Source organism: Chaetodon auriga, chromosome 6 (genome assembly GCF_051107435.1).
Source record: "Chaetodon auriga isolate fChaAug3 chromosome 6, fChaAug3.hap1, whole genome shotgun sequence".
Taxonomy (NCBI): Eukaryota; Metazoa; Chordata; class Actinopteri; order Chaetodontiformes; family Chaetodontidae; genus Chaetodon; species Chaetodon auriga.
In genome coordinates, this window is record NC_135079.1 from 12472223 (window position 1) to 12485981 (window position 13759).

At 43.3% G+C, this 13759-nt stretch overlaps 2 protein-coding genes across 6 annotated transcripts in view; one reads left to right on the top strand and one right to left on the bottom strand.

Annotated features, from left to right (window-relative positions):
- isl2a (ISL LIM homeobox 2a) lies at positions 1-4523 on the top strand. The gene is made up of 6 exons (XM_076733684.1): positions 1-112; positions 594-783; positions 1169-1428; positions 1972-2258; positions 3112-3279; positions 3963-4523. The coding sequence occupies exons 1-6, from the start codon at positions 55-57 to the stop codon at positions 4077-4079; spliced, it is 1080 nt and encodes a 359-aa protein (XP_076589799.1). The 5' UTR covers positions 1-54; the 3' UTR covers positions 4080-4523.
- A 1809-nt stretch (positions 4524-6332) lies between these two features.
- Positions 6333-13759, bottom strand: part of scaper (S-phase cyclin A-associated protein in the ER) — a 57801-nt gene continuing 50374 nt past the window's right edge. For all 5 annotated transcript variants that reach the window (XM_076733990.1, XM_076733988.1, XM_076733991.1 and 2 more), the window contains 3 exons: positions 8216-8407; positions 7349-7397; positions 6333-7039 (listed from right to left, as the gene is read on the bottom strand). In XM_076733990.1, the coding sequence (XP_076590105.1) occupies positions 6942-7039; positions 7349-7397; positions 8216-8407 (339 nt within the window). In that variant the 3' untranslated portion in view covers positions 6333-6941. The remainder of the gene's footprint in view (positions 7040-7348; positions 7398-8215; positions 8408-13759) is intronic.

Genomic DNA, 13759 nt, shown 5'->3' on the forward strand with positions numbered 1-13759 from the left:
CCTCTGCCGCTCCTCTCCTTCGCCTGTCGGCTTGCACTGGGCTATTTTTCCTGTATGGTGGACATCCTGCTCAATACTTCTTTCTTGGATGATATGGGGGATCATTCAAAAAGTAAGTTATTCCTCTTTCTGCTCCTGTATTGCTGCTGCTGTGGGGATTTCTTGCTAGTTTGTTTTAGTTCATATTTCTATCATCACCGGCGTGTAGTTGGCGATTAATCGCTCGATTAATTTCGAGGTTTGTGGATTAATATCGAAAACTTCTCCTAAGCAATTGATCTAATCCTGAAAAAAATAAAATAAAACCACTTTAATATTCACACAAAATCCTCCTTTATAAACTCCCATTGTTACTGTGGATATGGAGCGTTTTAAGTGGCCCATGCTGTTGCTTCATGATATTTTAAGCTCTTGTGGCCCCATTACAAAAAAATCTGCGAAATTCCCTCAAAGACTTACATGTTTGCTGTGATACGTGCACAACATTTTCTCTCCTTAAGGTGACGGGTGAAGGGGGGTTTAACAGGGATGTCATGGGGATTAAAAGAGCGCACAGAGTGTTGCATTAATGCATTCACCCCCGCCTCACGCAGAGAAGTCGGGAATCGCAATGTGTGTGGGCTGTGGAAGTCAGATACACGACCAGTACATCCTGAGAGTCTCCCCGGACCTGGAGTGGCATGCAGCCTGCCTCAAGTGTGCAGAGTGCAGCCAGTACCTGGACGAGACCTGCACTTGCTTCGTCCGAGACGGGAAGACTTACTGTAAAAGAGATTATGCAAGGTAGGAGTTTAGCAGAGTTTTCACCATCATTTCTAAAGTGCAGAGGCCATGTTGAAGAGAAAGCGATGGATATAAAAGGGGGCGACGGATAAAATGGAAAAAATAGTCTATTTCTAGAATTATAGGTTACTGTCCATTGGATAGTAAAAGTGTGGAAATGAAAATGCGCACAAATGTGCATTATGAACAGCAACCTGAGTCAGATTCGTGTTCTTGTTATGTTCTTTTTAAAAATATTTTCCTGTGATCATCACATCAGCTCACAGCTGTTTTGTGCTTCTTTTGACCTGAACATGAAGGTGAAGACCAGCACCAGATCCGTTTAATTCAAGAACCTTTAGGGCCGCTGCGTCCAGACCAACACGTCTCCCTGCTCCCTTTTCAGGTTATTTGGCATCAAATGTGCAAAGTGTAACATGGGCTTCTGCAGCAGCGACCTGGTGATGAGAGCTCGGGACAACGTGTATCACATGGAGTGTTTTCGGTGCTCGGTTTGCAGCCGACACCTCCTGCCGGGGGATGAGTTCTCTCTGCGGGAGGACGAGCTGCTGTGTCGGGCGGACCATGGCTTGCTGGTGGAGCGGGCCTCTGCAGGGAGCCCGCTCAGCCCGGGGAGCATTCACACCAGACCGCTGCACATCTCAGGTGGGCTGCGAACTGCTTTATTATGAAGCTGCAAACACTTAAACCTGTAGATAAAATGATGGGGATAGGCCCAAAATCGTGCATTCTATATTATTATGATTATTATTATTATTATTATTATTATTATTATTATTATTATTATTATTAGTTTGCAACTTTCTTGCAGAAGTTTTATGTTTAGGCTAAATTTGAACAAAGTCGACTAGATATATTATAAAAATATATTTTGTGTGCATACAAGCCGACTGAGTATGAAAAATGAACTTGAAAATGAAAATGAAAGTGAATCAGACGTGTCAGTATAATTCAGTATTTTATTTTCTAACAGTGTGTCTGGAAAGTTTTAAACACAGTGAGTGTTTTGACCGTTCAGCAGCCAAATAATATTCGGTATTTGATATTTTCATAAACTTCAGATGGTGTAAATCCATACACTATTTGTTGCTTTAATTTCTTGATTTAAATACCTAAACTATATATTTGTTTATTTAGAATTAGCTGATCTGAGTTTCTAAGTGTTTTTTTCCCCCCTCTCCACCTCAGACGCGGTTTCGGTCCGGCACCCTCCTCATCACCGGAACCACGTCCACAAGCAGTCGGAGAAGACCACCCGGGTCCGGACGGTGCTGAACGAGAAGCAGCTCCACACCCTGCGGACATGCTACAACGCCAACCCGCGACCGGACGCTCTGATGAAGGAGCAGCTGGTGGAGATGACCGGCCTGAGCCCCAGGGTGATCCGCGTCTGGTTTCAGAACAAGCGCTGCAAAGACAAGAAGAGGTCCATGCTGATGAAGCAGCTTCAACAACAGCAACACAGCGACAAAACCGTGAGTTCATTGGGGGGTTTTCAGGGTATAATAATGCATTATTATGGGCTACTATTTTGTTATTTCACAAGCCTAATATATGCGTTTATTAGGGAATATTTTCTGATTTACACAGTAGTTTGATGTCACTCCTGTCCCGAAAAGCACGTGATTAATTCCTGCTAAAAGAAATAACATGGAAAACTGAACAAGTCTGTGAATGATCAAGTAACCAAATCATGTTCATGTGTAATGTTACTGCCCCGCCTTTGCTCGATAAGATAAAGAGAGAGATAATTCAATGCCAATAATGCCAGAAGAATAAACAAAACATTTAGGTTGGCATTTAAAGGGCTGGTAACACAACATAAACGCAAGTTAGACTGATGATTCAGTTAAAAAAAAAAGAAGACAGAAAATAAAAAATAAAACGATTTGTTTCGTAATTTTTGAAAGAAACCGTGTAAGATCAATTTTTCTGACTTATTTTTCATTTTGAATATACAGATGGTATATTTTCATGAATCTGAAAAGAATTTTGAATGTAACAATTGAATTTTTATTGAATTATTTTTTAATTTTAATTATCAAACTTTTACAGTATAGATAGATAGATAGATAGATAGATAGATAGATAGATAAGTGGTTAGTTAATGAGCATAAAGCTCTATTTCTATTTTTTTGTACATTTCTTTGGTTCGTTGTCCTGCAAAATGATCTACTGGTTGTCTCACAATGACAAAATGTGCATCACTCACCTTCCATTCATGTGACTATCAGCAGAATATCCTTAACCATATCCTTCAGCCTCTTTCCAGACAGCATCACTGGCCAACAGTTGGGCTGAACTGAGTGTTTTTCGTTCCTCCTGCAGAATTTGCAGGGCCTGACGGGCACAGCTCTGGTGGCAGGCAGCCCTATCCGGCACGACAACACCGTGCAAGGGAATCCAGTGGAGGTGCAAACCTACCAGCCACCGTGGAAAACCCTCAGCGACTTCGCCCTGCAGAGCGACCTGGACCAGCCGGCCTTCCAACAGCTGGTAGGATTACATAAAAACTACTACTACTACTACTACTACTACTACTACTACTACTACTACTAATAATAATAATAATAATAATAATAATAATAATAGGGTATATTAAAAATGAATTGCTAGGCTTATTCCCTGAGAAAGAAAATAGAAAAGAAAGACGGATTTGTTAAGACTCATAAAGAATAATTCATTTTAAGATAATGGTCTAAGACGTTAGTTTTGTAACAGTGATGATGATGATGATGATGATGATGATGATGATGATGATGATGGGTTTGGTATATGGTATATCAAACTGTGATTCAAATCATATTCAAAAGGTTCAAGTGCAAACAAACGCTTTCTTGCGCCAAACTGTCTCACAGCCTTGTGTAGGACCCCTCGTGGAGGTACTTGATATGCTCATCGGGTCTCGTGAGATTTACAAGATTGATAACGTCGTGTGTTTTTTGATATGGGGCCTAATACTTTGAGACAAATAAATACATAAGTGTCTCCACGTCTCTACTCTTGAATTTACAGCATGGCCCTGGTAGCCACACTCACATGTCGACATCTCTGGTGTTCATACAGAGATGGAAGCTGTAAAAAAATAAAATAATAATAATAATAAAAAAAACCCCAACATAAATCACTTAATTGAAATCATGTCTTGTTGGTCTGACTCCCTCTGTGTCTTCCGGCAGGTGTCCTTCTCTGAATCGGGCTCTCTGGGCAACTCATCGGGCAGTGATGTGACCTCTCTGTCGTCGCAGTTACCGGACACTCCGAACAGTATGGTCCCCAGTCCCGTCGACACGTGAAGAGGTCTCGAGGTCAGCAGGAGCCCCCGAGCGCGCGCCCGTGTCCTCTGCGTGGACGCGCACAGACCTCAGTGACATCCTATCGCAAACAAACGGACAAAACGACCAGGATGGATTATGCTCAAGGATACGTTCAGGTGCCGATTGGAGGATTGGAGGTCTGACTGTTCCCTTTACATTTAGGCATTTTCAGCTCCCTGTCTTGCTCAAGGACACTTTGGCAGGACACGCAGCTGTTGATGGACTTTCTGGGCTTCCACTTGCCTTCTACCATGATGCCAATGCCTGAACTGGCCATAACGTGGTGAATATGATGCGGGAATCAAGCACGTCAGCCTGTGGGCTGTTGGACGCCTGAACGTTAATGCTTACAGTATGTTTATCAGGAAAGCCACAATACAAACTGTGTAGATGTGCATGATTTGTAAGTTTCAATATCGACTCTTGTAAATGAATGAAACAGATGAGATGCGTATTGTTGGCGTTTTCTGCAGAAAATAAGTTATTATTATTTATTATGAGGACAGACATAGCCGATCTTAACAATAAAACAATAGTTCTAACTGATTATTGCATGCAAAGTCAATTTGTTCCGTAAACCTTCACAAGACTTCTAACCATCGTCGGCAAAATAAATCAGTTTTAAGGTAAATGGAAACGCATTTGCTGCTTATAGTGCTTGACACTGTTTTAAGTGGAGGTTAGAGCTGGAGGAGCGCGCCTGTTTACGCTACAATAAGGGATAATTCAGTAGAAGCCCATACAAATAAATACATAAATATACACGCTTGGGCAATCACAAATTGAATATTTACTAAATGTTCCAAATGCTCAGTCGCTCATATTTTTGGGTGCCTCTCTGCGTCAGTAAGCTGCAAGCTTCAGTTCACAAAAACCCGAAGCAGTATAGCCCAGAAACCCTGCTTATATTTAGGCCTGCTCAGTTTCTGAGCCAAGTGGATCAGTGACTGATGGCCGGGAAAATATTATTAACCATTCGGTTCATGTGTCACAGGTCACTGAATGAAACACAACAGGCCTGTTTAATTCACCTCCTCATGTGATTTTTATTATTATCATTATGGTCTCCAAGTAGCCTGGACCTAAAATTCACACAATATTTTGTTCCATTCAGTGACAAGACGACAAAAATGGTCTAATTTAGGCAAATGTCACAGTGCCATAGCGACCTGAGGCCCATGGTTGCAAGTCTAGACAGAGGACAGGCAGCGGCGGCCGCTTATCTGCATCTGGCATCACCTGCTCAGGATACACTGAATGGACCCACAAGAAAACGCGCAGCCGCTCGGCAGCGCTGAGGGGACTCCCAGCCTGCGGACGCATCCTGGCGTGTCTCGAGTTTATTTTCATTCCAGCAGGAATCCTGAACGGCAAATAGCCGCTGGACAAGAGAGCATGCAGGTCAGGCCGGGACTGACACACTACACCTCAACAATTTGTTAGGGAGGATCGGCTGTTATCAGTGAAGGGAGTCTCAGTGAAATTCAAAATCCTGTTAAGTCTTTCAGACATGCTGATATACTAAACCTTTAAACTGCGTGCAAGCACAGTAGCAACGATACATTTAAGAGGAAAATAATAATTAGAAAAAGACTAAATAGGCTCGCTATTCATTTAACATTTAGTACACACTTTCTGTGAATTTGAATGGTGATATTTTGGGGATTTTTTCATCAAACCTGACAGAGGAGTTGAAATATGAAATAGCTCCCAAATCATCAACACCAACACTGTCTTCAAACTAAAATTAGGACAAACTGGATGAAAGCAGATTCACACTGTGGAGAATTCAAAGGGCAGAATTGTGAAGATCACCTTTTCTGTCTTTTCCCACAAATTTCTTTCAACTTATCAGGCAGGCTGACAGTGATATGTGTGCAAGACTGTGCAGAATTAAGAGCTATGGACAATTTACAGTAATTAACTTTATAGCTATATTGTGAATATACACCAATCAATAAACTTCCAGTAATCAGAACAGAGCAGGGTGGCTTCCCTGAGGCAGCAAGACACACTGGTGGTGTTCAGAGGTAGATTAGTAGATTCAAAAGCTCTTTAAAATGTATTTTTTTAATTTTATTTTTATTTTTTTCTTAATGTCTGACAGCTGTTTTTCTTGTGGGTGTCATTTGTGAGGTCCAAATCTTCTACATTAAGAGTAGATGTTTGTTCGGTCACGCTCACATTCATTTAAACTTGTAGTCGACACAGAATCAAACTGAAGAACAACAATACATAACCATACAGATTTTATTTTATGTGATAACGATAAATAACTCAATAAATTATATTCATTTGTGAGTGCCTAACAGAGAGAACAGGACAGGAAACGAAAACAATGTGAAACTGAAAAATATAATCAAGGCAGGTCATGGAGCTTGTAACTTGCATTATGCAGACTAGAAAAGACATTCTGGTCATTCACATTCAAAAAAAATGAGACGAACACAATAAATTAAAACAAACAGTATCGATGAAGATGTTTGGCAAATTATAAATTACAGTAAGTGTTTCAGGTTTAGCCACCAATTCCTATCTACAACACAAACAAATGGCTTGTTTAGACATTAAATGGAATAGTTGTGCATGTGTTCTAACTACAACGTACAAACAAGACATTCTGTGCAAATTCCTCATAAACATCGATCTGATTTCCAAGAAATCAAAACAGATGTACCAACACAGTATAAGGCTTCACAATTTTTACATTTAACAAAGTTTATTTTCTCGTGTGCCGACTTAAAGTGAGAAAAAAAAAAATCCAGAAACATCTCCACATATGAGTCTCTTCTGTTGTGTTTATACTGTGCTTATCCATTCTGAGGACAGTGTGCAACTCCATCACTCTTCCTGCTTCTTGAGAAAAAACTGCAGCGCTGAATCCCACTGATCTCTTGGAAAGCGGTTAGACAACTCGCAGTAATCCAGCGGCTGGGAAACTGCACAAACAGAGGAGAACAACTACATTATGCTGGGTGTCCAACCGAAATCCTTTATCCCTTTGAAAGTGGCAAAACTCTGAATTTCGCCAAAACAAGCCCGACATGTGCTGACAGAAATTCCTCACAATGAAAAATTGTTACGTCTCAATACGTGAGCACAGAAAAGATTTTACTGTCATCAACCGGAGAACGAATAGCTGTTTTTACATGATGCAACAACTTTAAAAATATATATATATATGTCCAGAATTAAATGAACAACAAATTTTCATTTTTGAATTGAACACATTTATCAGAATAACTTACCTGCTTGCTTTGTTTTGTTGTCTGAATCTTTCCCATTTGCAGCACAGTCCTACAGGAATTAATAAGGAGCATTAATGCCTACAGTAACAGTACACTGCAAACACTAGTAGTATTACATTTGTCAAATCTGAGACTAATTCAGCCTTCCAGTGAAAAAAAATAATCAAAAAACAACCAAAAAATTACAGCTGCCACGAGCTCTCACTGTACTCATCAATTAAATGTTTTCAGTATATAACAGGTGACAAAGAACATCCTGGATCAAACTCCGAGGAATGTTCCTGAGGTTAACTCAACAATGAGGGCGGCGGGGCGAGACACCATGCATTACTGCTTTGTTTGAAAGAAATGACAATAGCTCGTCTCCCTTTGAATGGAAGTTAATCGGTGTCTAAACAGTGGTGATTGCAGAGTGGTGAGGGGTGGGTTGTCAGGAGGAAGATGAAGGAGACGAGCTGTTTACTGGGAGTCCAAGCAGTGGCAGGTAAATCCACTGTGAAGGAAGCCATTTATCTTTGTAAAAGCCTTCCTGTTACAGATTCACCGGGGCCCAGATGAGCAATCGTTCATCAGCCGAAGCAGAAAAGGAGGCTTGCTTCTGACGTGAAAGACATTTATTGTGTTTGGAGATTTTATTTAGAGGCATCGAAGCCTCAAGACCGAAGAGGTGTTTTTGATTATTTGTGTGTTTTTGATTATTTGTGTGTTTCACCTCTTTATCTCCCGATTCTTTTGAAGCACCACTCTCTGACACTTTCATTTGGCTTGAATATTTTAATCACCGACCGGATCAGTTACAGCGTGTAAGACAGTGATCCATTTCCGTGCATACATATGCTGTAGGTGTGAGCGTGGTCTCGTGTTTACCTGGATGAATGTAGCCAGCAGCACACAGCTCATCTCCTGCTGCAGGATGACCTTGTTTTGGGAGTTGTTGTAGCAGGCCGAGATGAGGGAGGGGAAGAGCACTCTGATGAGGCGCGGGTGGCTGAAGTACTGGAACGGCAGCTGACACAGTTTCTGCAGCACGCTGGGCTGGCGGCCAGACTGCACTATCACCTGGAACACACACACACACACACACACACACACACACACACACACACACACACACACACACACACACACACACACACACACACACACACACACACATACACACAGAGGGAGCAGGGCCAGTCAGTCACTAAGCCAGTCAGTGGCACTGCTGGTTGTAAATCACCGCCCTGTGCCCCTCCCACATGTAAATCTGCCACTAAAACAACACACAAACAGCCATTAGGAGGAGACCTGTGGGGCACAGCCTCCCACCACGCAATTATGGGCTATAAAACACGATGATGGGATGTTTTGTTCTTCCTTTGTACCAACGGTGAAGCAGAGCCGCAGTAACATCAGAGGGAAAAGAGAGACGCGAACTGATGTCATTATCAGTGGTTAAAACTTCACTTTCAAGTTCTGCGTTAAGCAACACTGAAGCACAGAGTCAGTGCAAATGTTTGCTACCGCCCTGTGGGAGTGAAGCTCGGGTTGAGAGGGCATTCATAGTGCAACAGGGGTATGAAGAGGCGGGGTGGCGGCTGAAAGGCAGGGTGAGCAAACCTCCGCCGACAGCGTGGCCACCCCCACTTTAAGAAATGAGCAATAACATTAATGGTATTTTCACCTCGCCGACATCCTGCTCTCCATCACAGCCCGTCAATCACACAGCCCGGCATCACATCCGGGCCACTGGTATTACAACCAAATCACTCCCAGCCCTGTCTGATGAGAAGGGGGGCTGCTGCTAAAGGAAGGGGTCCAGGGCCTAATGCTCTGGTCATCTCCCCTGAGCCTGTGTAGACCATCAGCACCCCTCTGAGAGCCACAGGGTCAGCATGCTAAATCCTGGCTGAACAGAAACTGCACTGCTTTACAAGAACAGACCATGGGACTGGCGGCTCAGTGCCAATGGAAACCAGAAGGGCAAGGTGAGGTCCCCAAGTCAGGGTGACATAAATTCAGTAGATTTACAAGATTTTAAAAATACACTCTGTGATACTCTTCCACAGGCTTCTCCTTTGATAATGCACTCCAAGTTAGAGCAGAAGGATAAACAAAGCGATAATTCACCGCTTTTATCAGTTCAAGGTGAAGCCTCTCAGAGCTGCCCTCTACAGCGGCGTTCAAAGGGACACAGAGCAGCACCATTTCCTAACGTTATTTGTTTGAAGAAACCATATGGACAGGTCAAACAATCCCGACTTCAATGCATTACAGATACTTCAAAATGTGAAGAGCGCCGAATTTGTCAGCCTGAAACGGACGTGTTAATTTCTGAAGCTAAGCGAGCACATGGTTCCTGCCCTAGTGCGTTTTCCTGAGCGCAGTATTGAATTAAAGAACAGTTTTGACTACATTACAGGTTGCAGTAAATATGTGTGGAACAGTGGGAGAACAAAATCCCCACAGTTTGACTGACTCAATAAGTATTTTTCAGAAAGGAATGTAGAACTTGTTGGACAAATTCATCCACTGAAGGGGGGGTGGGGGTGGGGGGTGGGGGGGCAAGCTCTGGTTGTTTTCAAAAGTCGAACTGCTTATTTTCAGCGCATGTAGTTTTAGTATTTTCATGCTACTTTCCACTAAATTCTACATCATCATATTCATCTTTTGTTGCAACACTGCCCAAAGACATACTGGCAAAGGGGGGGGGGGGGGGGGGGCTATAAATTCATGCAGCAGAACTCATTAGAAAGCCAAAACCGTGATTCTGCGGGAGGTAAAGAATCCATTCGTTCTCGTGTTTTAATCCAGGACATTTATGGTGTAGGTATCATAATTAACACCACGGCAAGCGTTCCATGTTTGAGCGGGGAAGATCCGACCCACAAATCACCCGGCGATCTCATAATCCTCCACTATGCGCAGTTCCATCTTCAGCTGCCTAAACAAATTGTCCACCCTCAAGTGCCTGACGTGGAAAGACATAAAACAAAGCCTGCCTGGTGGCAGCAGGAGTCTGGAGGTAACAAAGAAGCAGAGTCCCCTGCCAACTTTCCACGCCCCTACCAGGTGAAGAGCAACACCAGAGCCGAAATGGTTTCCAACTAGAGATTATGCCGTAGCGTTACTTCTCCCAGCTCAGCTGAAGTATCTGCAACTCAAAGCCTGACATCGTAAAACTAACAACAAGCATCTGAATCCATGCATCTGGCCGGCGTATAACGCAGACCCTGTAAAAACTCAAGTGTCTTGGCTGCTCTGGTCTTTCTTAAGTTTGGAGACCTGGTATTTTCAAACAGTGCTGGTTTTTATGACGCTTCCATTACATAACTTCCTCACTGTCCACAATGACAACAAAGAGTGTGTAAAGTTAATGTTCTGAAACGCAAACAAAAGTCCCGGGAAAACCCAGTGCTGAGGCGGAAGCCAGAGCGGAGGCAGATTTAAGAACAGGGAGGGAAAAGAAGGGGCAGTCGTCATCCAGCCGTGCAGTGAAGCGCACATCTCAAATAGCATGATCAGCCTGCGCGCGGCTGCTGCATGAGGCAAAGAAATGTTAGCAATTTATTACTGCACAGATCTAATTATGAAAATTTAGTGTCACACCGAAGAAAAGTGACAATCTTGGAGAGGAATCTCCATTCGTCCTAGGGTCTAGACAGACCGAACACCTCAGGAGGAACCAGCTTCGAGGCAGGGCCATATATCTGACACTTGAATCCACAATATAAACCAGATCCATCGGCGTGGAACCGTCTCACTGATAAGACGAGCAGCGCAGCAGACACCACAAAGCAAAGCCAGTCAAATAACTGTTTAGTGCCTCTTTACAACCGCTTACTGAGAGGAACACAGGACGCTGTGTGAACTGCTTTTGGGCATTTGGATGCTGGCGACGCAGACATTGACATAGACCCTCCACCTTGACTTTTAAGGCAACTGCCAGTCGTTTTAAAATACCATAAAAACCTGCTGTTTACACAATAAAGCTTAATAACTCTTTATTTATCTGGATGAGCCCATGCCGTCATTCCGTCCCAGATCCTACTTGCTGATAATTGTGCTCTGAAACCAACCTGACGACAGCGTTGCAGACAAATGGAAACTCCTCAATGAAAGGTTTGTGGGGATAAAAATGTCCTCAGCTTCACTTTAAGTCAGTTGGACCTGCGTTCACCCTTGAAGCAGAGTGTAAATCATCTACCGAGCTAACAATAAGGCCCTCTCCTGCCAGTCAGTGGAGAGTGTGTCTGCCTGTGTTTCTCTGCCTCTGTTTACTCTGCTGGGTGATACAGAGTGTGCACTCCCCGGCGCTGGCTCCCTACGGTCTGCACGAGCTGCACTTACCCTGCAGGCAGCGAGGGCCTGGCTGTCTTGGCAGTAATGGACTGCTGAAGGGAGCGTTTCAACATCAGGTTAACAGGAATTACAGGCCTAAAGATTGGCTTGGGCCTGCGGGGCGGAGGAAACGCCCTCGTAGAGAACGGGAAGAAGAGGAATGACCCCATAGATAAGGCTGAGCTGTGGAGATGTGTGTGGGATGTTCAGCGTACGAGACGATCCATAGCTCATGTGATGCTTACCGGTATAAAAAAAGCAGTTTAGTAAATACAAGCGCAGAGGAGCGAGGCACTCTCAGGAGCCAGTGCAGGGAAAATGATCTTGTTACATTTAGAAAAACATCCATACGCTACCTGAAACCGCTTCTTGTGTGTATGCGTGTGATACGAAGGCAACCGTGTTTGTGTGTGGAGCTCACTCTGATCTGTGTGTGTGTGTGTGTGTGTGTGTGTGTGGCCGTTTTCCATGTAGTGGAGAGAAAAAAAAAAAAAGGCAAAGTTTTCTTAAGATTTCCACACTCTCAAATTGCTTGCGTCTTTCTAAAAAGGCAAGCAGGAATCAGGTGGGTTAACATGTCAACAGTTTACAATTACAGTCCCGTCAGCTCGAAGATTCAACAGATCATCACCGTGGATGATTCACATATGAATCACTGTATTCAGAGTCGAGGAGATTATCGGCACATATCTGTTCAGGGGAAGAGGAAGTACAGTTGTCAGTTAGGTGTCATTTGTTCTGCTTTTTGTTTTGTTAAAAAAGGTCTCCACGGACGCACCCAGCAGAGCGAAACATATGGCTACACGGCCCCCACCAGCAGAGGCACACTTGAAAAACACACAAGCCTACATATGTCACTCTCCCAATAGCTTTTTGTGCGACAAGGTGAATTATTCATGGCCTCCAGAGCAGAGGGAATACATCACTACGTATAGCGCTGCTTCAAAATTCAGCTTTTTATGTGCAGCCTTATTTCTAGAGCATATATATATAAACAAAAGCCGGTGCGCCGACAGTGAATCAGCAGTCCCTGCGACCGCACAGGCCTCGGGTCGAGCCGCTTTTGTGCTCTGCCAATGCTTACATTAGCTTGAGAAAAGCTCAAGCTGCTCTAAATATTCTCCTTAACGCCATCCATCTTGGTGCGGAACTGAATGGACGCATTCCAGGAACTGGACCACTGGCAAAGATCAAGTCAGTGCGGAGGTTGTGTGGGATCTTGTTTCCCGACAATCTATACTTGAATTTTTTTTTATTTTTTTTTTTCTCAAACTAAATCTTTAACCTGAAAACAAGGTAGGAGCACTTTTTTTGGTTGCTTTTTCACCATTTTTTCTGATTGGCAGTACCCAGGTTGTGGAGAAATAACAGGTTTTGCATCAAATTAGTAAATTAGCAACATGCTAATGTTTCTGTTTTTTTTCTTCGCACCAACTACAGTCAAGCATGGCTGCACTCTTAACATTGCTGTGGGTGTACAAAGAAGAATCATCTGTCACATGCTTAATTTAATCATCAATCCTCATTCAATTATTCAATATAATATGCAAATTGGATCTGCAATGACCAACAAATGCTAATTCTGTACATCAGAATAATTAAATTGGAGAGGAGCTGAGAGGAAAGGAAAATGCCGTAGACTGGAGGATCTTTTAATTAGATGTAAAAAAAAAAAAAAAAAATCAGATCAATTAGAATCAGCCTATAAATTGTTGTGATGGGGGTCGACTGCGAGCGCGCGGACACAAATGACATATCAGAGGTTTGAGACTGAAGCTGTGGCTGCTGCCTGTGTGGGTCAGGCTTAATATAATCAAAGCCCAGCCAACTGTAGCATGGCTAATCAGGGGCCCGGTAGACGGGCCACGCATGACAGCCAATTACACGGCAGCCAGGTCCGCTCCATCACACCCTGCTCGCTCCCATAGAGCCCTCTAAGTAGTTGTAACACCGAGGGCAGCACGCTGCTCTGCTTTACCGAGAGGGAACAATGGTTCACTCTGTGGGACAATGGACGACACACAAACCAAAAGCAGGAAGGTGCCAAGGCATGAATCTTTAAACAGGTGCTTTTTGTTACAATTACAA